The 25,121-nt window shown below is 45.1% G+C and overlaps 1 protein-coding gene across 1 annotated transcript; it reads right to left on the reverse strand.

The window, feature by feature from the left end:
• Nucleotides 1-393: 393 nt before the first annotated feature.
• Nucleotides 394-23,534, reverse strand: mmp11a (matrix metallopeptidase 11a). The gene is made up of 8 exons (XM_036527596.1): nt 23,355-23,534; nt 14,570-14,841; nt 10,415-10,558; nt 6,843-6,976; nt 6,011-6,228; nt 5,223-5,427; nt 3,165-3,425; nt 394-2,118 (listed from the first exon to the last, which is right to left on the reverse strand). Exons 1-8 carry the CDS (start codon nt 23,469-23,471, stop codon nt 2,000-2,002), a joined length of 1,470 nt encoding a protein of 489 aa, XP_036383489.1. The 5' UTR covers nt 23,472-23,534; the 3' UTR covers nt 394-1,999.
• Nucleotides 23,535-25,121: the final 1,587 nt, after the last annotated feature.

A 25,121-nucleotide genomic window follows, 5' to 3' on the forward strand; every position in this document is an offset into this window, starting at 1 on the left:
GTCTTCCTGGGTAAAATCGAAAGAATGTCCAACAAACGGACATTGTACATGAAAAGGCGATACCTGCTCTGCGCTTCTCCCGGAGTGGAGTTCCGGTCCAGTTTTTTAGAATAGTTGAACAAGAGTTCCGGTAATGAAACATTTGGCACAATAAAGGTAGTATATTTACCGTTTGTTGATTGGAACAATGATTGTTCCAAGATGTAATCATCTGAGCAAATACTCTTAATCATTCAACACACGGAGCGTTCACGTCTGAACAATACATGTCTGAGAAAACATTTGAAAGAACTTAACGAACAATGCAGGAAATCAGAAGTTTTATTTGTATCAAAATATTGTACAGAATTTATACATTGGTATTTACATAGTAAATATGATATTAGGGTTAAACAATCGTAAAACAAAACAAAAAAACAGCCGATTATGTTAGGATCAGAGATACATAGGCTTACGTCTAAGAGAATCATTGGTTAACATAACAGTGTTTGGGTGCTGTACATTTTATCTTAAGTGTAGTGTATAGTCAGTACTACCAGTGCAATGACAGTGCAGACCAATGTGACCTGTGGCTTCCACAAGGTTTTAAAGTTTCCTTACCTCAGCAATATGGTATAAAGAAATCACAATGAGTTGTATAACACAGTGTAAAAAAATACATAGAAAACCAAAAAAATTCCACCAGTGTCCAGCACTGATGCACTGCAGATTTTGTCACATGGCACACACACCAAAAAGCAAACTGATCCAAATGGTTTGTTTGACAATAATACCAGTCGCTAATTAAAGCCAGGAATTAGGGCTCACTCTCTTCTCTTGAACATCAGACACCAATGGAAGCACCACGAGGAAAGAGGACACATTTGTTTTTAAAATTCAAAGTTACTTGCTTTAGAGGATTTTCTTAGAAGCCATGTTCCTGAGGACTTAAAATGCACGGTTTGAGTTGTTCCCTCATATACAGCTGGACATAAAGATGAGAGCATCACTGATCATCACTGATCTGTTCATGTATAGATTAGTGCAGAGTATGGCAATCATGTCCTTTGAGAACTGTAACACCAGCTACGCTAGAGGCACTCAAAAACGCTTAATGACGGACATGAACAATTTCCCTGTTTATCAGTGGGCGTATGTATTTTAGCACCTTTTATTTGTAAAAAGTGTTACCACTCTTGCAACCATAATCCTAAAACATGTGTACCCTCTCGCAGCTAAGGTACGCTTGTGCTGCTACATTTGAAAGGTTGTGCTTTGAGGAATGAAACAGCAACAGTTAGAGCCCGTCCCATGCTATACTGGGACAATTACACTGGAATTCTTCAAAGTGTTTTATTTTGAGAAATAACCCTGTCACATGAGTGGACGCGTTACATGGTGTTGCATGTGTTATTGTTATTGATTCACTGCATTCGCAGATGGCTTGGGCCAGATTTGGATCCAGTGCTGTTCCAGTCTCTAAAACATAACCCTTTATGATGAACACAAATAAACAGTAGTATAGCTGCACAGGAAGTCCAAAAACTGAGGTGAGAGCTACATATGCAAATGTGCATTTTTTTTCCTGAGAAGAAACCATTTGAGTTCTGTAATGTCCAAACTGTCGGAGGTCCAGAGCAAAGCCAAGATAAATAAGGTCAGATACAGATTCACAATTGAAATCCCTGCATTATGCGTTGTGTACTGGCTTTCTTACTTACAAACCAAGTAGGTAACTAGTTTATCTACCTTTCGATGCAGAAGATGAGTTTCACCTAATATGAAGTGAGAATGTTTGTTAGTTTGAATGTTAGGTCTATCCCATAGAAGGAGATTGAGAGTGGGCCGTTACATGGGTCGTCAGTGGAGATACTTTGTTTTAAATTCACAGGACATTGCACTGAGCCAGGCGGACGACGTTAGCACCAGTAGGCCACACACATAAAAGCGACTGATGCACGTATTTCACCTGGCCAGTGTGGTGTGATGCTGCCCTTCGACGGCAGCGGAGGTCAAACGATTAGGAAGCTCTACAGCCGAAAAAGTCCATGCCGATATAGCGAGGATATCCCTCCAGTACCTTCACTTCCACGGGGTCAAACTTCCAGTAATGTCTCCCACTGAGAAAGTGGGCGTATCCTGTTAAGGGTGCAAGAATAAAACAATCTGGTTATAAAGGGCTAATGTGCGTTATTTTAGGAGACAGAATAGCATTTCCATACCCTGATTTGACAAAACAGGTGCTTAAACTAGGGGTTTTACTTTGATTGGCCGCTGTATCACAGAATGAACATTGACAAATAATCCGCGCGTGACTGCTTCCATGCTGCATATAGAGTAGCGGCAGCCAGACGAAATGGCATAGGGGGACATGATGAATTCAAGGACTTCATGGTTTAGAATGCCAAAGCCAATACTACTAGTGACAGACAATGCAGACTAGCGTGGCTTGTAGCTTCCACAATGTTGAAAGTTTCGTTACGTCAGCAACATGGTATAAAGCAATCATAATGAGTGGTATAACAAAACATAAACATGTGTAGAAACCCAAAATTTCATCAGTGTCCAGCACTGATGTACTAAAAAGTTTGCCACATGACTCACACCAAAAGGCAAATGATCTAAATGGTCTGCTGAACAATAATACCGATCAGTAATTAAAATCAGGAATCAGGGCTCACTCTCTGTTGAACATTAGACACCAAAGGAAAGACTGAGGGAAGAGCATACTTTGTTAATCTGAGGTAAAAAGTACACACTGGTATAGACTTAAAAAACCTAAGGGAGTTAGTCTTGACACGGAATAATGCTGGCTTACAGTACCAGTCGAAAGACATTTTGATCTAAAGACTTATGCGTAAAAGCTTGAAATTTGTTTTTTAGACAAATATAAATAGTAAACCTGATGCCTACATATGAATTTCTTGTAAAAAATATTAATTTAAAAAAATATTTTGGCTACTTTGAAGAATCTAAAATATAACATAGTTTTGAATTGTTTAACACTTTTTTTTGGTCATTGTATAATTCCATGACCATTCCATGAATGACCTGTTATTTTCACAGTTTTTGATATCTTTACTGTTATTCTAAAATGTGGAAGACAGTAAAAGTAAAGGGAAAAAACCCTTCTACGAGTAGGCGTTTCCAAACTTTTGACTGGTACAGTACGCGGACGCGCTTACCGTATCGGTCCTGAAAGGCACCGTCAATATCGTTGGGAATGCCCCTCCAGTCCTGCATGTTGCGAGGGTGGGCGGTGTCCACCCGGTTCTCCTGGGGGTTGAACCGCCAGTAGCTCCCGGACTTGAAGAAGTAGATCTTCTGGCTCTTGTCTTCGCCCCACATGAGGGCAGCCTGGATGTCGGAGACCGGCAGACCCAGGCTCTGCAGGGAGTCTGGCCCGGTGATCTGCCTCTCCGCGTCAAACACCCAGTAGTTCTGGCCTGCAACGGGACAGCACGCATACATCAGTCAGTACGGGACATGCTCAGAATGCCAGGGAAAACTTCCGTCCTCTGTCTACACACAAACATTGCCATCGGTCATTGCTGCTCCACCTAATCCAACTCCTGGACGTTCCAGATTTACACATAACATCTGGATCATTTGACGCTTGGCCTGCGAGTGTTGTTAGGCTGGTCTGACACTGTTGCTCATTTAACTTGACTGGATCCACTCATGTTCTGTTGTGCTGGAAGTTGCTCTGGACAAGAACGTCTGCTAAATGTATGTAATATAATGAAAATGTAATACTTATGTAGTCCCTTGGCTTACACCATAGTTTAACATAACTGAAAAAAATCTTTAGACTGGCTAAGACACATGAAAATAAAGCAGCCCAAAGTTCCAAAACGTGTAACTGAACAGAGTCTAAAAGGGATTTCAGGGATGAGAGCAGTATGCATCTGACGTGGCAGTACACTGCCAACGTGTCTGTCACACGGCATGACCTGAAGCATCCGGGTCTCAGCGGGACTCAGGATCCCGCCGCAGGTGTCGGCTTGCATGCTTCCCAGCAAGGGAAACAAAGGGCTAATTTTTCTTTCCCGCAGACAGGTAAAGCTGCCGGGTGTGCGCTGATGGAAGGGGCGGTCACAGCCATCCTGTCCCATCATGCCCCTCATTAGCGCAACACAGCTGGATGTGTAAACTCGCACAGGGGTCAAGGGGAAGCCCTGAGCCCTTGAGCTCTATCTGCCAAGACACACCCGATTGGACCGGAGCCAGCCAAGGGGCCGTCTGGGGACTGCAGGAGCACCTCTGCGCATGCGTGCTTGCACGCACACACACACACACACACATAATATTTTTACTTACTATATGTTTTATATATAATTTGTAGATAGTACTCATATTTGTATTCAACATTCTATTGGCTACAATATATTTCTAGTCATGTGACGTGCAAGGAGAAAGTGAGGACGGGATAAAGTGCGCAAGCAGAAAGTGTCTGCATTTACCCCCTACTGGTATTACCTCAGCATGTGTAAACCTCAATATGACTTCAGCTGTGGAGAACAGGGGCCGGTCACAGTGTAAGTATACAGCAAAGAAACGGAATCAGTTGATGTGCCAATCCCACAAACAGACAAAAGGCCCACGCTGCATCACAAAAGAGCTTTCCGCAGTCGTTAGTCCCCACCTGGTAAATGTTTTTACTACTTCTCTCCCTCCTGTTTATGGGAATCTGCTAAGTGGTCCGGATAAGTGGACCACCCGGGTAAGGAAAGTGAAGCCGAGCTCTGGAGCAGGAAGTGGAACTGTGTGAACAACAGCGATCCTCGCAAACCTGCGCGCAGTGTGCACAGTGAGAGGGCAGGGGTGTGTTTGGACTCCAGGGGGCAGACGTTTGGCAGCCTACGGATTCCGGAATCACGGCAATATTTGTTTTACATCTTCACAAACAAGAGGATGTTTGGCACTCAATGAATCAACTTCTGTTTGGTATAATGCCCTCCTAACGTAATGCACTTGTCACAGGGTGATTTACAGTGCAGTTTCTACAGGGAGTCTAATGAGGTGGGGAGGGGTGTGTGGAGTTTCCTCGTGTCCTCAGGGCATCAGATGCTCAGCAAACGAGAGGATGCTCACAGCCACAAAAGCAGTGCCTGCCTCAGCACCCCGAACAATCCAAAGTCGCGTTTCACCCACTCGGTTTTGCCCCGAAGCCTGTCTGATCTTGCGCTCCCGGGGGGGGGGGGGGGACCGCAAAAGCACCAGGCAGCCGGCGCGTCACCCACCTTGGAAAAACCAGATATTCCCGGCCTTGTCCTCAAAGGCGGCGTCGATGTTTTCGGGAATGCCCCTCCAGTGGCGGGACGCCAGTGCGGGGTACCCCTCCTGCAGCTGCCCGTCCCGGATGCGCCAGACGTAGCGCGACTTGAAGAAAAACAGCTCCCCCCGGATCATGGACACCGCGTCGAAGTCCGTGTGGCAGGCGTCCGGCTTCAGCGGGAGAGAGAAACCAGCGGGTAAAGACGCACCCCTTGGCTTTTAGTCAAGTCCCTGTGCTGTTGGGATGGCAGTGTGGCATAGCAGTAAGGAGCAGGGCTCATAACCAAAGCTGGTTCAATTCCCCACTGGGGCACTGCTGCTGTACCCTTGGGCAAGGTACTTAACCCACAATTGCCTCAGTAAACATCCAGCTGTATAAATGGATAACATGTTGCTCTGGATAGCAGCATCTGCTAAATGACAATAATGTCATATATAATGCTGTAATCAAGTACACCCAGGAAATACTACTAGTATTCATAAGAAACTAATGATGACAAATAATAATGAATAACTATATTAAATATGAATTTTCATATACAGACATAAACACAGCTGTGTGCTTTCAGCTAACGTGGGTGATATTCAGAGTACTCGTCTGTGAGAACCAACGTGCGGAAGTGATGTACTTTACACATTCATAATGTATCTCACACTGGCATACAGTAATACACGCATGAGTGAGTGGATGTCTGTATTCCTATATTTCCAGTGTATAGAGGAACCCTGCGGGGGGGGGGGGGGGCGTGCTCACTGTGCCGACGTCGATCTCGTTGGTCTCGGTGCTGACGTGGGGCGCCGTGGTCCTCCGGGGGCCATACAGGTACTGAATACCCTGCTTGTCATCCTCGCTCAGCTGCAGCGGGTAGGAGAAACTGTAGAAGGGCGACATCACCGCCCCGGGAACCATGGAGTGCTGCAGGCCCAGGACATGACCGAACTCATGCGCTGCCACCTGGAGAAGATCCGTACCTGCAGCGGGGTGGGGGGGGGGGGGGGGGGGGGGGGGCAGAACAGGGCCATCATGCCTTTACAATCACGAATGATGAACATAAGCTGGGGGGGGGCGGGGTCTACACATCTCTCCATATCTGGAGAGAGACTTCCGATCTGCACAGCTGGGAGTGTGTGACGTTGCAGTGTTTTTCCAGTCACACACATCAGTCGGGGCACAGGTACAGCGAAAAGCTAGACCTGCCGGCGTTGAGCAAGGCGCAAAATCAGAGTTTCTACCTAAGGTTCCTCTTAAGAGGTGAGGTTCTGCTATGTGACAGCGGCACGATCGGCGTTAGCTGCGGGATTGATGCAGCAGGGCTTGTAACCCAAAGGGGGAGTCCTGCTGTTGTGTATTTGGGCAAGGTATTCACCCCAAACTGCCTCACTGAATATCCAGCTGTATAAATGCACGACATGTAAAAACTATGAGCTACAGTATGTAAATTGTTACAGATAAAGGCGTCTGCTAAGCAAACTCTACTGTAATTCTTTCCCCTGCAACCCCAGCCTGTCGTGTTGGGACCAGCTTTGCGGTTTGCTACGGAGGGGCAGGCGAATACGTCGTTTGAAGTTGCTTTCACTGTACTTACCCATGCTGTTGCCAACGGTCCACGTTTCATCGTAGTCGAAGTGGATGTCGCCCGCACGGTGCGTTCTGGGAAAGAAAGCATGCGCCAGGATTCCCCCGGGGCCATCAAAGGGCAGGTTGTCTCCGTGCCAATACCTTAAGCGCAGGTGCAAGAGACAAATCAGAAAAAACCTCAACCTCAACTACGACAGGGTTAAATCTCTCATCCTGGAGTTTTCCTGCCTTAACTCCTGTGACACTATTTTCACCACGGTGCTATCTCAATCAGAGATCAGAGGAGCCGGAGGGAGTGAGGGAGCGCATTGGCGTGCAACCAAGCTGCCTCGTAAGCAGTAACCTAAAAGAACACGGGTTGCATTTCGTAGAAGGGCGTGGAGAGGTGTTTTTATCCTGCTACCTGTGCCCCCCAGGCACCAGGTAACTCCTACCTTACCTGAGCGCCATACTGGGTTAGGCAGAGAGCACTGCTGGCAGGTGGAAGCATAATCCACACACACGCACAAAAAGAAATACCAATGCTTGGGTGGTATTTGTGGCTCACAGAACTGCACGGTACTGGATATTTCCTGCTGCTTTGCTCATGTGAACGAAAACACTGACAGTGGACAGAACATCGCTTGACGGGGTGGTGTTTTGCAACATGAGATTAGGGGCCCTGACTGGCAACCAGGAGGGTGAAAGCTTGGATCCCTCTGCACCCAACATTAACTTCTTCAGTAAATATCCACATGCATAAATGGATAATATGTATGACACAAGCTGAGATTAGACTGGCAGTGTGGTATAGTGGAAGGGAGCAAGGCTCATACCTAAAAGGTTGCTGATTCAATTCCCTGCAGGCGCACTGCTGCTATACGCTTGGGCAAGGTACTTCCACCACAATTGCCTCACTAAATATCCACCTGAGGCAATTTGTTACAATTTTAAAATGGGTAGCATTTTAAAACTGTAACAAATGTAAGTCCCTCTAGATAAGAGCATCTACTAAATGACAATAATGTTACGTAGACCTACAATGAATGATAAGAAGATCATTTGAGCGCAGGCCTCTGGTAAGCCATTTCAATAATGCACTAACTTACAAGGACAAAAAACTATGCCAAGTAGCAACAGGGGAGAAAATACAGTATCAGAAGATGAAGAGGACTCTGTCTCCCTACCAACTATCCCTGACAGAAAACACACACACAGACATTAAGTTTGTTATGAAGTGTTTAATTAAAAAGTGAAGAGCCTTTTTTTCCGTGCCCTGAATATTTGCCAGCTGCATTCACAACCGCAGAGGTCTCCGCGATCAAGACGAAAGAAGACATCATGGAAGACAAACACTGATAGTGAAAACTCCAACACTTTAATTTAATTAATTAGTGTGTGTATGTGAGTCATCTGGGGGTGTTGGGGGGGGGGGGGGGGTTTAGACCCTTCGTTTTCAGTGCTGTCTTCATGCAGCTGCTCTGTACAGGCTTTAACAAGGGGCGGCTTCGTGGCTACAGAAAGGCTTTCACATATGTTTCTCTTAACTCCCCCCCCCCCCCCCCCCCCCCATTTATAGTCATTTAAGATGACTTTTCCTTTTTCTACAGAAGACAAGTTCAGGACCTGGGAATCAGTGCTGAAAAAGAGAACACATTTCCTGTGTACTCAGCTCTACTGAGATACTGAGAGGCGGACACTGTCTGAGCAACATTCACACCTAAATCATAAGAGCGACGCAGGCTGATTGTATCTAAAGTCAAAATCAGCAGCTAGTAATGATTTGATTTTCCCTCCCCCAGCCCCTGGAGAGCTAGAGTTCCCTCCCCAGTACATGTGAAAATGTTGAAGTGAAGCTATTTCCTTCCGTATGACAGGTAATATATTCATGAGGTGTTTAGAGATCAATCCACTGATTGGATCAAATCCCTTTCTTAGATTTAAGACAAATCCTCAGGGCCACCCTAGCCTGGAACCCAGGTGCCACTTTATACACTTTACAGGCCTCACCCTCCTCTGTTGGGGTGTAGCGGTAACCAAAAGGTTGCTAGTTTGATTCCCCACTGGGGTACTGCCATTGTACCCTTGGGCAAGGTGCTTAACACAAAATTGCCTACCTATGTACAGTAAGCCACTCTGGATAAGAGCGTCTGCTAAATGATAATTTAACGTGACGATGTAGCACTGATTGGGAGAATCACTCGCTTGTGTCAACCGGGAGGAGGTGCTACTGCAGCAGGGGCTGAAGCAATCCCAGCCAGCTTTAGGCCCACCCTCCCCCCATGGGAAATTCAGCCAACCATGCTCTGCTGCTGTTGCAGACTAGCAGTTAGCCAATGATGTGCCCAGATTCAAAGTAGCCACATGAGGGATAATGGGATCCGGGGCACGCATGAGAATGCTTAAAGAAATAAAAACAGAAACGTGGGTTCTCTTTTGATGCATGTGGTGGCTTTTGGCATGTAAAAAAAAAAAAAGAAAAGACACACAAGCACTCACATGCAGTCAAATGCTGTTAAACAAGTAGGAAATGTGCTTGTGAGTGTTGTCTTGTAAATGAGCTGTGCAGAAATTTTTCTGTCATATTAAATTTGTCCACAGAGACCACTAGCACTTTGAAACAGAGAAAAAAAAAATGTTTTCTACACCAGCTCTGAGAATCGAAAACAAGTATTGATAAAAAAGTTACCCCAGTGAAGTGGAGTCATTACAGAGGAGTCAGAGTCATTACAGAGGAGTCAGCCCTAATTACGCACCTGCAGGTTACACCATAAGATCGACACTATAACGCAAACCTCCCGATGGTGTGTATTCACCGCGTTGTGTTGGCGGATTTTAGCGGGGATAATGAACTGTTGGTCCTCTCTTTACAGCTGCTGTCGAGGGGCTAAATTTCTAACAACAGGGCAGCTTAAGACTCACCCTCCTGGCTGACATCATTCTAACCCTCCTAACACTCAAAAAGGGTTTTGTGTTTGTGCACTGAGACAGAAATCTCTCTTTACAGAGCTATTACAGTGTGGAAAAAAGCCAGTCAAGGAGACATATTTCCAGCACTTAAGGCTCAGAGGCTTACATCCACAGACAGAGCACTGAAACAAATAGCATTCTCTGTGTTTCAGACGGATTTCCCTATATATTTATTGCACAATGAATTGACTACCATGGCTTGTAGCTCTGATTGTTAGTATTGTTATTATTAATTATAGGCAGCTGGCTCTGACTGCATATTGAATAATTGCGTGTTCTGTGGTTTGTTACATATGCAGCTGGTCCCCATTTAATCTCGCTGATTTTATCTACTGCCAAAACATGTTTAACTGTGTAACATCTTAACAGCTGACCCAAATATCAGGAGTTATTTATGTACTGTAGACAGTAGTCATTCATCTCTTCATTTGGTGGACCCGGCAATCCATGCCAGCCTCACAGAGACTCACACAATATAGAATCAGAATGCAGAACAGCAAGTCATAGCATACAACTTTCTGCAGTCTGAAAGTGACATGTGTCTGAGAAACACATGAACACACATTTGACTTGTGTCTGAGTGTTACCCAAAAGTAATAGGTCCACTGCCATATCCATGCCCCCCATTACCTTGTGAAGTCGATCATGATGTCAGCCTTCCCGCTGGTGACCTCAGAGAAGGTGAGTGGGGTAACATCACTCCACACCCGGAGGGCCTCCATCAGCACCCGGCGTACCTTGTCCTCACTCATCTGCCAGGGGAAACGGACGATCCTGGGACACACACACACACACGCACACACACACACACACACACACACAGGTGTCAGAGACCACCAACAGTGCAGACCTGTGACCTCTCTTGCACTCCGAGTCTAACATTACCCACAATCCTCTGCTGTTGTGACAGAGGCACATGGGTGAGTGGCGTTCACTGGAATTCCTGTGAACCCTGGGGCCTCTGGGGTTAGCTCAGGGTAATCCCCGGCATTGAGAAACCCATGCGTCCGACCCAGCCCTGCTGCAGAGCCGAAAAGCAGCTGTCGGGAGCTGGCGCAACCCTCGCCTTTACCACCCAGCATGGCTGGCAGGTTCAAACAGACAAACCCCAGTATCATCTCAGGGATTACAGATTAGGAAAGGTATGACCGCACAACGCAAACATCTCTCAGCAGTTAGGCTCTTTAATACCAGGGTTAATACACAATGGCAAAACAACCCTTTCACTGCGGCAGACAATACGCATTCTGTAGCCTGTGATATTGTGTGCGGTTTGTCTCCATGGAATAAACTTGGGAGCCAGCCTTTTGTCAGCTGAACAATAATAAAGAAGACGTTTCAAGTCATATCTCCCGCGGCAATGAAATCCACACGCGCAGAACCGATACGACTGACTATATAGACTTGATATATTTCTTCTTTATGAATTTTCCTTAAATAGTGAATTCAATTGCTTTACCTTAGATTACCTAGATTACCTTAGAACACACTTTGGCCCTAACAAAAAGTCTTAAATCACTGACTTCAGTTTTTATTTATTATATTCCCCACCACATACAGTACATGTAAATTATAAATAAAGTATCAGTTCTAGAACAGTAGTAAAATTACTTAAATCCATGATATTCTCTTCTCATTGTAGACATAGAGTACATTATCAAAGTCCACCTTGCAATGCAGTGAGTGAAATTATAAATCAGATCACCCTTTGCGTTTGTGCTTCCACATATTATCAACTGAGACTGTTAACATTTGATTTTTATAAGCTCCATTAACGTGAGACCATTCTTTTAATTATTTTTAAAAAAATCATAATTTTTTTATTTAAATTTTTTTTTTTTTTAACTGAACTCCACAAAACGCGCCTGACAGGCATGAAATAATAATTCACCGAGCGCCTGCTCTCCATGTTCGCTGGGGCTCCTTACCCAGAGTCCCGCTGGGGGAAAGCCGTGTCCTACTTGGGGCACTTTCGGTTGGTGCCAGGATACCAGACACAATGGCTATCAATTTCAGTATCCATCTATTCACCGGGGTATCGTAATTAAGGTGGTGTTCGGGGGGGGGGCGGGGGGTGCTGGGAGGTCGTTGGAGGACTTACAAGCCCGAACGCGGGAATGGCACCGGCTAACCCCATCCCTGGCTCAGCCCCTTTCACAATGCATGCTGGGACAGATTTATCGCCCCGAGGGCTCGCAGACTCTCATTAGCTTGTGGCTTTTTTTTGATGCCCCCCCCCCCCCCCCGCTCTCCTCTGTCAGAAGAGTTTTCCACAGCCATTACACTGTGAAAGAGCCGTCATTAAGCAGCGCATACACAGACGGCGACATAGCCTGCCAACAGGCCCCAGACGCTCCACACAGAGCGTCTCTGAATGAGCCGCTGTAAAAACACGGGGGGGGGGGACCGGCCTCTTTCACTGCGGCAGAAACCCTCTTTTTTTTTCACTGAGGGTAAAAATGTGATGAGCGTGCCTTACCCCTGTGGTGCAAGTGCTCTGCTCTTTTCACCGAAGCCCCCACCAGAGATAAAAAAAAGAAAACCTCTGCCAGAAAGAGGGACTTGGAAAAAACAGGAAGGATTCATGCAGTGTGGCGTAATTTACGAAAACGTTTATTTATCCGGAGCAGCTCTTCCTGTAGCATTTCGCCAGAAATCCCTTCTCTGGTGCTCCAAGTGTGAGTAAAAATGGGTTTGACCCGATCTCTGACCCGATAAGGTGTCACGAAAACTATACCACAGAAACCTCAGAACAAAAAAAAATTGTTCTGAGCAAACTAAATGTTTTCGAAAAGCTCATGTTTTATCAGCAGATGCAGTGGAATTCAGTACATCTTTACATCATAACAACCTGGCAAAATCACGTAATTCAATAATGCACCAAACAATGTTTTCTAAAATCTCATTTTTTCAGCAAGTGCACTGAAATTTAGAACAATACTGCGGCATTCTGCTTTTTTTGTTGAGAAAACTGGCACCATGACAATGGTTTACTACCTTATCAAATATTTGTTTGAATTGAACTGAGGTACAGCCTAATATCCAAATCGTGTTACTTAGCTACTAAACTACTTTGTTTAACAGCTACAGTGCTGATTTGAGCAAGCATACTTGAATGAAAGGTGGGCAGTTATTTTTAATAGAACCTTGTTGAAGACAAGACAATAGAACCTTAGAGCTAATTTGTTTCAGGGGAGGGAGGCTTGTAAAGAAACATCTTGATTGTCATCACAGTTTGATGGTGTCAATCAAAAGTCAGTGAAAATGTTTTGGTTTTTGGTTCACTGTACTTTACTCATAACAAGGGAAGGAACTGGCAAGAGGATCAGTAGTCTGAAGTCTCATGTTAAGAAAAAAAGACTTTATTGAATTAAGAAAAATGTGAGACTCAAAGTTTTGCTTGAAATCTGTGTACTGTTAACTATGTGGGTCCACTGTTATTAGATACAAAACATGGTTGCAAAAAAATGATCCAATGGAGAATTATTAGGTTGACATCAGAACTTAATGGTAAGCAACAGCAAGGGTTTTTGAAGTGAACAGAAAGCAAATGTGGGCACTGCAAGACATGAAAGGAGAAGAGCTGAACCTGAGGCACAGAATTGTCTAGGAGTTGACGAGGATGTAGCATGTAAGTAGAGAGACTGACAAGGAGGGGAAGGAGGGTCAAAACCAGAACAAGGAGCTGTGTTAAATACGTCATTAAAAGGGACACATTCTGTAGACGTTACATCAGGAGAAGAAGCACGAGTGAGAAGATATGCTATCAGAGAGACAGGAAGGGGTCAAGTGTCACTCCTTGGATTTTAGAAAAAGGGGATGGGGTACGACTGATGCACTTCAGAGACACAGAGAGGTCAAGAGAAGAGGATGAGGGAGGAGGCATGAAAAAGAGGACAGGTTTAAGTCAAATTTAATGTGGTGAGAAGGTCTGCAAGAAATGCAAGAGGAAACCAGTTACAATCAGATGATGGAAATAACTGTACCTCTCCTAGGAAATCAAGTCTGGGGAGAAGCCACAGCAAGTGATAAAAGACCAAAGAGAAAGCAGGAGCCTCTCCAAAAAACATGCTAACGACACCTCAAGGAATTTCTACTGATCTCCACAGGTTTATAATGTCAGTGAACCGTTAACCTGAGGGGAACTTACAAAGATGAGAGCTAAGAAAAGCGGAGCTCTTGGGTGGAGAGGTGCACCAGAGGCATTTTAGGAGACTTGTGAGGTGGATAGCGAGTTCTGAGAAGGGGAGGGCGGAGCTATAGTCAGAGGCGGGGCTACCGCAGTCAAGAGAACGTGACCGCGTGACGATGCAGCACTCCACCCCAGATTCGCGCTTTTATGTCTCTTTGGCTCCAGTGGAAAGGAGCCCTCTGATAAGAGGTAACCTGGGTGGTCTAACCTGGGGAATAACTCACCAGTCTGTGCGTATGAATGAGGAGGATGGGGGGGGATCAGTCTGACACTGATTTACACGTCTCAGTCAGTCACTCAAAAAAAAAAATCTCCTCCTGCAAAGTCTTTGTTGGCTGCTCTACTGTATCAAATAAACAAGGCTTCCCTGATGGGGAGCTATGGAATGCATCAGGTGATGTCAGAGCAGGTTGTGCACAAATGATTCTGTTGGGGCGGAGCGTAGGGGTGAAAGTATTCATACTCATGGGACGCATCTCTGATGAGTGACCTGTGAACACAGCTGATGGAAGTGTAGCCACTCAGCCCGGGAAATGGACAAATAACAGCGGGACATTTTTTGCAAGCACACACCCTGCGGAGGCAGCCCTTACTTGTAGGTGAGGTCAGTCTTCTCCCATCGGCCCCCGAACAGGACGAATCTCTTCTGCCTCTGCCGGCCGGCAAACACTGCCCCCTTCTTCGCGGGGTAGTCTGGGACGCCACAGCGGGGCCGGTTCCAGAACTTGGTGCCGTTCTTCAGGAAGGCGGTCCCTGTAGGGTCATCCTTGTCATAGGAGCCCTCTTTCACCTTCAGGGTGTCCTGAGGGTGGTTTGGTTTGCCCCTCTTTTTCAGAGTGTACTGATGGGACTTCTGGAGCCATCCCTAATGGACAGACAAGATCCAACAAAGAGACATCAGAGTGTTGCTAAAGGGCATCTACAAATTTCTTAGGAAGGCTATCTATTCTCTTAGATTTCAGGCTACGTGAACCTGCAACACTATTGCAGGGAAAGGGAAACACACAAGTAAACAGACTTTTTCTCATAAACTGTCATTATAAACTGGGCAGACCCCATAACTCTCAGCAAGGCAGTGCATGATGGGAAATGGCACAGAGCTTACAGCTTCCTCATAATCTTAAATGTTTATTATAGCCCATTTTCCCCTACCGAGCATAGAGGAAATAGCTGCACTAATTGTTAGGGAAGAAAAAACTGATTGGAGCAGGGAAAGGCACAGGGTTACATAATGTGCTTCCATTGCTGTTTGGCCGCTGTAAAATTTTGGAATTTTTTTTCTGATTGTTGTCTCTTCCCCCTCCCCCAGCCTTTACAGAGAAAAATATTTCCACCCCATCCGTACTTTAGGCATATTATATTTCAGATAAACAGAAAATGTACTCAAAAAGGGGTTTGATGCAGCCTCTACGTTAGGGTTAAGGACAGATAAAAAATGGAAGATACAGAGCTTGTAATTAGCCAGACAGACAGGTTGAGATTAAACGTGCAGAAAGGCAACATCAGAGGAGACTGGATACCAGCTAAAATAAAGGAATGTTTTTCAGCGTCAAACTGTCTGTGCAGTATGCTAAAGGGTAGACTGCATACAAGGGCACGGAATTATCCCACCATCTTGACTGACTCTTCCATATCTCAGAGAAAGAAGCCTTCCCCAGAGGCTCAATCTTATCCTTCATCTTTCTGTCAACTTCTTCACCTCTTTCAGGTGCCACATCTGTGTGGACTGAAACAGAGTGAAGACCTCTCGCTCTCGCTCTTGCATTGGTTCCCTGACTCGCTTGCTCTTCACAGATCCTCCTTCGATATCAAGGTGTGTTTGTGCGTGGCAAACCTCAGCTTCTGAGATCGTACAAGTGTGCCTGATGCGACGATGAAAACAACACGAAACTATTTGATGCTCGGGTTCTTCTTTTGGTGGGATTTTTTTTAACGACTGTACAGTTTGGTGGTGCAAGAGAGACTATGCTCGGGCGTGTTTAGCTATTCTGTAGGATGAGGCCATCGGGGAGCTGCAGGGCCAGTGAGATGAAGCACTGAAGGATTCCTGGAATAAAGCAGAGACCTGAGATGCCTTCCTCTCTGTGTTATGTTTTCAGTTTCATGCCGTGATCCATCTCATAGGATCACATAAGGGAAGAACATGCTGTTCATTTCCTGAGGAGACACATGTATCCTGCACACATTTGACTTGTTGCCCACCCTCACAGTTGAGTAAACTACTTCACTGAAGGGTACAGCCCCCAGGATTTGAACTCACAACCTTCTGGGCTCAGGTATTGTGCTACAGAAACTCATCCACAGTGTTACAGCATGCTTATGTTGTGTGGAAAGAGGCCAATTCCCATATTCCACATATTTCTTCCTCCCACACAAGCTCACACACGCACACGCACATGCACACACACACACACACACACACACACACACACACACACACACACATACACACACGCACACACACATACACACACACGCACACACACACACGCACATGTACATTGCATACACGCACAAGCACACACACACATACACACATATGCACACACACGCACACACATCCACACACACATGCATGCACACATACACATACATACACACACAATTCTGATAAGTATTTCCAGGTAAGGCAAAACCCATGAAATGAAAAGGACTAATCATACCCAGATAATTCAGGCTGTCAGGACTGGAGTCAAACTGCAGGGCCACAGACGTACTGTGCAAACCTCCCTCGGGCATTTTTTTCATAAGAGCTCCCCAGATGATTTAACATCTGGTACTTTTCTTTCATACATAACTGGTTTCCACTTCAGGACATCTGTGTCATTCAGGTTACAGCGGCCGAGAGGCCTTTCACAGATACCCTCACTGTTCAAACGCTCATCCGTTTGCCTCTCGAGATGCAGCAGGCACCAGGTCTAAAGCGAAACCCAAAAAACAGTGATGCCAAGTAGGTGGACCGGCAAAGGAACCCTGGTACAAATGCATTCTGGGCAGGGGGTACCAAAGACCACACCCCTCACACTTTCTTTAGTATCCAACAAGGGATTACCCCCCCGCCCCATTTCAACGAAGAGTCGTGAACATACAGTAAGTAGAGGTCTAATTCACAAATCAATCAAACAGGTGTTTTTCGGCTTGACAGTTTGCAGGGGAATGGCAGCCATCCCATTTGCAGCAAAGAGAGGACAGGTCCTGACAGAATTTACTGCTCCCAGTAAGAATGTATTAAAAACAGCCGACACAGGAGATGAGGCTTTGGCTCCACTCCTGAAACATGCCCCCCCCCCCCCAACCCCCCCACCCCCCCAGTCGTGGCTGCTGCTCTAAACAAAGGTGCTAATAAGTAGGCTTTGTAGTTATGCCAATCATTCTTTGGGGTGGTTATGATTTTTTTTTTCTCACCTCCAATTCACGTGCGGACTGCCAGTTGATGTGCATACGTGCTGCTCCTACACTGCACTGCTTAGTACATCCAGGCTGTACAGTAGGGTAGCTGGCCAAATGAAAGGGATTGAGCAAATCAAACAGCTGATGTTACAGCCGAGCAGTCAGGCCAGCGGGATCTGTGCCGACCGTCTCCTCTCCTACCCCCTACCTCTTGTTAGCTCAGACAACCAGCCTGAACCAGCCAGGTGGGCCAATGAAAACACAGTGCCATATCGAATTCCCCAACAGGTCAAAGGTCAAAGTCCCTACCATACGGCTGCTGTCCTGACCTGTCTCTAAGGTGTGTCTCTGTTTGGGGCCAATGCGACTTGAAGGAGCAAAGCATGTCACGGGCTGTCAGTGCCGGTGTAGCTTTGCCAAACTGCAAACAAGTGAAAGCACCTGCCTGGTGCTTTTCCAAAGCAAAGATGCAAGAACCAAACATTTCTGGCAACGCCAGTGACAGGCATAAACAGCGTTGCAGCAAACGCTCACATCAGGTTTACACATTAGTGAGCACTTCTGAGATCGGTCCAAGCTCAGTGGCTCTCCGGCAAGATCGAGCAAGCGCTCGAGCCATGTCTACCATCCTACTCTCTGTATGAGAAGAGGTGGCTACAACTCGGTGTTCCACGATGTCCACAACCACCGTGATTTGCGGCAGACTCTCTGGGCTCCTGGAAGTGCGCGCCCCAGATCTGTTGCGGGTCTGGTTCCACTGACACATATTTATCACCTGACTGGTGGAGATTCCCCTGCACACCCTCCCCCCCAACTGGGGAGTGGAGCCAGGCTGATGCGTCAGCTTTTACGGCTGTCTGTTCCACCGTGACTCCCAGAGAAACCGCGATAAGACCACTCAACACTGCACACATCACCAACTCCAGCATCAGTCCAACACGCTGATCCAGCATAATTAAAAACAATGAAAAAGAAAAAAAAGACTAAACTAAACCACTTATGTGGTGCTTACTGATCAAGCCTTGGGCTTAATTTATCGGGCTCAATTTATTATGCATGAGTGGGTTCGTGTGTATTTATGGGGGTGGGATGGAGATGGGGTGGGCGGGAGAATCCAATTCAAGTAGAGACACATCTAGCTTCTTGATACAGCAAAGACAGGCTCTCAGAGGGACGCTGGGAGAATCTGATGGAGCTGTATCCCCACAGAGGGGATTCGACAAGTCCAAGCAGGACTACCACTAAAAGTAAACCCCTCTCCACCCTCCTCAACAGGCTTCTCTTGGTGCAAAACACAATCACTCAAGTCCTGGAAGTAGTACATGGGCACATGAGCCCAGTCTACACCTTGCGTTCAGCTGTCGGCGCACAGGCCAAGTTTTGGAAGGACAGCCCCATCAACATCCAGAGTTCAGTTCAGGTACATTTATAAAAACCACTTTCAGCATTTACATCAGGCCATGCTATGAGTGTTCCCAGGATATTAAGCAATAAATTCACATTGTCATTAGGACACCGAGATCACATTTTTTTGAAGACAAGGTACATCACAAATCATTTCTGCACCATTTTTGGTCTTTTGCTCAACCGTGGCACCATAAGGAATTGCACAACAGTGCTGTAAGCTTTCATAATGTGTAGTTCATATCAGTCACACTGGTTTCAACTCCATCGGGCTCTATATCTCTGCAGGTGTAGCTGAAAACTCCTTTTTTCAATGTTGAGGTCATGTCACCATATTAAATTCCATCCTCATTTGGCAGACACCCTTGTTCTGAGTCCTTAGAGAATACTGCCATGCATATTGCCAACCAAAAAGTTGCTGGTTTGATTCTCCGCTGGGGCACTGCTGCTGTACTCTTGGGCAAAGTACTTAACGTATGATTGCCTTAGTAAATATCCGGCTGTATAAATGGATAAAATGTAAAAAATGTAAGTTACTCTGGATAAGAGTGTCTGCTAAATGTGCTATTACATATTAAAATGTACATGGAATCACTATTCTGCTGCAGAGCAACAGTGTGATACATAGAAAATCTGCTACATTTGCATTTCCATTAATTGAGGCCAGCCTTGGCAGATAACGTAAGCTTCACTTCAGATAAAGAATGTCTATGACTGAGGAAATCTGTCTTAGATAAATATTTACTTGTAAAAACCAAGAGGGAGATACGCTTGACTTGGTGGGTGTATACACTTACTGATTGCAGAAAGAAGAAGAAATTGCACTGCTGGAATAGGAAGGGTATTTAGTTGATGAGATCCAAGATACATTCATCTCTGTCAACGTATACCTTGTTTGCAGGCTCTTCATCTTCTTAAGCCAATAAATCAGTCACCATCAGTAAATCAAGGCAGTGAAAGACATGCTTCATTCCTTGGAGTGTTAACAGTCTTATCTCCCCACCTAAATAACATCCCAAGGGACTCAAGGCCCACTGCTTTCCGTGTTTCTCACAATCATCTCCGGGACTCCTTAATTAATGATGTCACCTTTACCTCACATGACCTGTGTCATGTGACTTGTGGGACCAATGGCAGTGCTGGACCGATCCCATCCGCAATCATTCTGATTCAGTCCATGGGAATGCACTTCACACAGCATTGACCATCCTCATGGTGAGCAGTGCTGGCGAATTGGCGAATCCTTAATTGTTTCAATACTGTTTATATTCGCCGTCCTCCTGGGATTAAGCTAAATGCACCTAAGGTAAACCATGAAAGATACGGTTATCACATCTCGCCCCAAACAAAATCCCCCACCTTGAATACTGCACAATGCACTCATTCAATGGTTTTCATGTACATCGGGAAGTCATTTATTGATTTCAAATTTGGCACTGTGGAACACAAAACAGGCACTACTTCTATAACATCTGGAGAATATTGCAAAAAAAGAAATAAATAATAACCTTTTGCTCCATAAACAGAAAGCGCAAGATTGATATAACTGGGATGTTCTCGTCCCCCCCCCCCCCAACCCCCCACCCTGCCCCCCCAGATTAATGTGCAAGAGGCTAAACTATAATTACATGTAGCTACGGGTATCAGCTTGCTTAAAAATGACTGATTAGCTCAGATTTTGATCTGTAAGATTTCTTAAAGGAGTATATGCCTGAGCAACCCCCAGCTACATGTGTTTCCACATCTGCAGTCCTGCGTCCTTTCAGCTGTCCTAACCTGCATCTGAAGCTAATGCTTAGCAATGCTAATTACTCTTTATTTCCTGGAGACATGAAGAAATACATCTTAAGCAATTCACAGATGGCCCTAGTTCAGTTAACACCACATTAACCCGAAAAGAGCAAGTCTTTGTTTTTGAAAACCAAAAAAAAAAAAAAATCTGCATACTTGGTAAGAACTGTTTTGAAAACTGAAGGAAAACAGAGCAGCACCAGTGAACACAGCAGCAGGCCTCAGCCATCTGACTCACTCAGTCTATTGTTTGGCTTGTGTATTAACTTTCTATTCATTACACTCTCCTATTTAAATGACAACAACTCTCAAGACACCAAACACAAGCTATACATACCAGGACAGACCTGTTCAGTGTGCCTCTTTAAAAAAAAAAATACCAGTGGTTACAAAAAGGCTTACCACAAACTGCTCATCATTTTATTTCCCCATCCTTTAAATGTTTTATTACATTTTGGTTTAGCCCTAATAAAAGCAATTAGGTTCACTCTCTGAAGTGTGATGTAATAGTCAAACGTTACTAACCAACAACATGCTTCCGTCGTGCCTTAATGAGCATTCCATTGCACTCTGAAGCTTGCTACGCCACAGAATGTGCAGCCCAGGTCAAGCGAAGCTTTAGGTAGCAGTAGGTGCGGGGAGAACCCTATAACCCAAACTGACCTGCTGTTTTACTTTTTGTATTTTTTGTCACACTCCCTTTTTTCACCAAGCTATTTTGGCAGAAGGCATGTAGGGAAAAAAAAACAGAGGAGGAAGATGAGGAGGAATGTCATTTCTATTTCTTTAGGGTTCCCCGGACACGCACGCAGTTATCTTTTTTTCCCTCCGTTTTTTTCCCCTGCATCAGCTAACAGGGCCTTTGTGTGTCTCTTTTCTCCAGATGACACACACAGACAGACTTGTCCCTGCCTGCATAATCTCTCGCTCTCTCTCTTTTGTCAACAATGGCGAACAAATTGACTACACTGCAGATTATGCTCCCCGGGCCAGAATCACAAAGAGACAAAACATAGAGCTCAAATTTTCAAAACGCTGAAATTGCTGATGCAGATTCCACTGGTAGCAAGAACAGAGTGGACCATAACTGTGTCTCCTGTGCAGCTGCCTCTTGCAGCCTTTGTTTGTAATACTTTGCTATCCAAAAATGTTCCTGGCAAGGGCTGTACCCCCTCAGAGCTCGTAATATGACGTAAATATAACGTTCAGGTGCAGTTTTGTTTTTCCGAGGCTCTTATTTTGTGTCGCAAGGCCATAAAAGACATGAGTGCCTGAACATAATTGTAGGACTTAAAAAATGCAAACCCTTTTGTTCAGAAAAGCAGAATCAGCCAATGAAAATGAGGCACCTGTTGAAAACACTGCAGAAAGGTTCAACAATAGCTATCGCCTGCTCCAGGTGAGAGAGGGGAAAAAAAGCCAAGGAGTCATTTTAGAGCTTCCTGCCCACGGGGAATACCTCGGAGACCCACTGACCTAGGCTGTTCACGCCCAGGTGTTTTACCTGACAAAACGCCTAGTTCGAGTGCGCCTTGTCGGAAATTAATAGACCGTGGAAGGCTGACAGCAACCTTAAATTTGGCAGGAGAGACATCGTTCGACTCAAATGTGAGAGGCGTCTCTCGGGGATACAAGCCACGGGACGCTTTGGCGGCAAGGTTCTTCACGCCTGCGCGTCATACAGAGATCTGTTAAGGGACGGCTGCCAAACATGCAGTGTTTTATTACGCTCCGGGCACTCTGCGAATGTACATGATGCAAATAAATATTTGTGCACCTGAATGGGCAGGTAAATGTGCGTGTGTTCCATTTTGTCCCATCTTTAAAAATGTTCTATGAGAATGAATACCTTTAATCCCAAATTACATAAATTACAATGGGCATTTATTGAGCTTTTTGGAATCTATAAGGTTATAAACATATAGCATGCATTGCTACTTCCACTCAAGTAATTCCATCGTTATTGTGCCTACTACGATGAAATCGACTAACACACAGCATACATAGCACCAAATGCAAGTGAATGAGGTTGGTCGGTGCAACGGTACAAAATGTGTGCAGTACTCTCGACTAGCCACGTGCAAAAAAAAAAAATCCATATCTCCTCGTTTTCGGTATTTTTTTTATTGTGCCTTCCCTGTTTTTGCTATTCGAACGACGCAAGGTTGTGTTGCTGTATGCGTTCATAAAGGAAGCATGCGATGCCTGCTTGGCAAAATTGTTCAAACTCGGACGCTCAGTTCAAGTTCAGATGACTTAGATGAAGAGATCTCGTTGCCGGTACTTTGTAACACCGAGAATTAAAAAGCGATAAAGAATTTCCTTAGCTAAGAGCAAACGTGCGGAAAAGTTGTCGTTCGAGTACAGCACACTGGCTTTTATTGATAATGAAAATTTTCAGCAACCGATGTTCCAAAAATTCCATCGCAAAGTTCTCTTTGTGTCTGTTTCCCAGCTCTCCCTGTTAATTTCTGCAGGACCGGCACCTTACATGCTCCATTGCGTGTTCATTTAACTAATATTTCTAAACGGGCAGTATCCCTACAATGGCCACACTGCTCCACTGATAAACTCAACATCTGTTCAGATTATTAACTTTTCAGCCAGCCTCTACAAGCCACGATGGTGAAAAAGAAAGTCTCGGGACCTCATGAGGGCCATGTGAAGCATATAAGTGTTTTGATTTCACAAAGGACGCTGGCATTCCGTGTGCAACAAGCATACAGAAATCAAGAAGCATCTTTTAAAAACAGAGGGAATTGCAAGACTCGTTGAATATTGTAATTCACTCACCGCCGTGGCTTTGTACCTGTTGGTGTTTTTCCTCTCGGGCACTGGCAGGCAATGTATGGAAAGAATTATTAAGTGCAGCGCTAATGCTCCGGAGAGAATCTGTGTTGCCAGCATCATCCTTTGACTGGAACGTTCGTGCGCTTGAGTGAAAGACCACCTTCAGGCGAGCAGGGAGGGAGCGAGCAGCAGCTAGTGAGTGACGGAGAGATGTCTTGCAGGGGGTTTTATACGCTCTGATTTCTTTGTTCTCTTTCTTCAAATTACAGTTTTTTATGGGCAGGAGTGACAATTTCATCTGCTCCCACGTGACTTTTAACCCTTTTCCTGCAGCTCGCACGCGCATTGTAGGCTGCTTCCATTGTTGCTAGACGGGGCAAGAGTTGATCCAAAAGGATTTAAAACGGATTCCTCGTTCTGCGTCTCACGAAGACACTTATCCGTCTTGATGGCAGCTCAGTAATGTATACAATCCTTCAACCACACAGATCATGCACAGACAATTTTAGACAATTTTATCTAATTGCGTCCAATTTCAGCGAAGTCAACCAGCACGAGCCAAAAACAATCAAGACATTTCGTCGAATCAGACTCTTTTGACAGACACTGTAATTCGACATGGAGAACATGTGGTGGTGTGTATACCTCTTTGAAAGAACACATGCCATTTTTTCCAAAATATGTCCAGGCGACGATGTGGTATTGTTTAGTTTTTTTAAAATGTGAACCGACTCACAAGTCCCGTTGTAGTGTATTTGTTTTTTATTCGATGAAGATTTTATCCAATGTAACGATGAAGTATGCAGCTGGAAGCACACTAAAGGGCTATCCACTCGAAGAGCTGTTTGATCACGTTACACTGATGATTTAGGGCTCTGATTTACAGGTTTTAGCGAGCCAAAACACACAACACATTTAAATAGATCTTACAAGCATGTTGCTCTTGGCAGTCAAAATCAATAAACTGTTCAAGACGCTAGAGACCCCCCCCCCCCCCCCCCCCCCAAAAAAAAAAAAGCGAGTCGCCTGTATCCTGGAGTATCTGTACAATAACAGGGTAATTAAAACTCAAGGACATTCCCCTGTGGCACGAAAGGGGTTGTTCAGTCATTTTGTAGACATTTATTTCCCCTCATGTGACAAAGACTGGATTTATGAACAATGGGTAAAAGCTTATTACCTACTGCACCCCTCCACTAACACAGCCAAGCCCCCCCTCCCCCACCAGACAGCTGAGCCCACAGCTCAGGCTATGTCAGCAATAAGACCTGTGTTTTCTGTAACATGTGTGATTGGTCAGTCCTGTTCTGGAAGGCCTACACTACACTAGCCTGCAAAGACACACTTGTTGCACACATACAAAACTGCTTTTTTACTTAATAGTAACAGCAATTATAATAATTAGTAGTGGTACTGATGGTGGAGTCCATTGACTGTGGACCAATCAATGGACTATGACCTCAAAGGAAAACAGTCTGATCAGTTTAAATGAGTACATCACTGATGACACATGATAGCTCCACCCACAATTCTGGAATTCATGAAGCCTCGCTCTTGCATCACTCAGTAGTAAGTAGTACTAATAATATTATTTTTATTATCACTGTTACTATTATTGAGTTGCTTGAAAGAGAAAGTGGGCAGCAGAGTACAAGGTACGGGGCTCGTAACCAGAAAGTTGTTGGATTCGATTCCTAGCTGGGCACTGCTGTTGTACCCTTGGGTAAGGTACCTAACCTACAATGGCCTCAGTAAATATCCAACTGTATG

The sequence above is a fragment of the Megalops cyprinoides genome, chromosome 4 (assembly GCF_013368585.1).
Source record: "Megalops cyprinoides isolate fMegCyp1 chromosome 4, fMegCyp1.pri, whole genome shotgun sequence".
In the NCBI taxonomy this organism is placed as follows: Eukaryota; Metazoa; Chordata; class Actinopteri; order Elopiformes; family Megalopidae; genus Megalops; species Megalops cyprinoides.

What these genes read in the sequence shown, in the direction of transcription:
- mmp11a (XM_036527596.1), bottom strand. Translation starts at nt 23,471, where the DNA reads ATGATGCTGGCAACACAGATTCTCTCCGGAGCATTAGCGCTGCACTTA. An exon ending in ACAGGTACAAAGCCACGGCG is followed by an intron (nt 14,842 to 23,354) that starts GTGAGTGAATTA and finishes TCTGTCCATTAG; the next exon opens with GGATGGCTCCAGAAGTCCCA. An exon ending in ATCATGATCGACTTCACAAG is followed by an intron (nt 6,977 to 10,414) that starts GTAATGGGGGGC and finishes CCTGCGCTTAAG; the next exon opens with GTATTGGCACGGAGACAACC.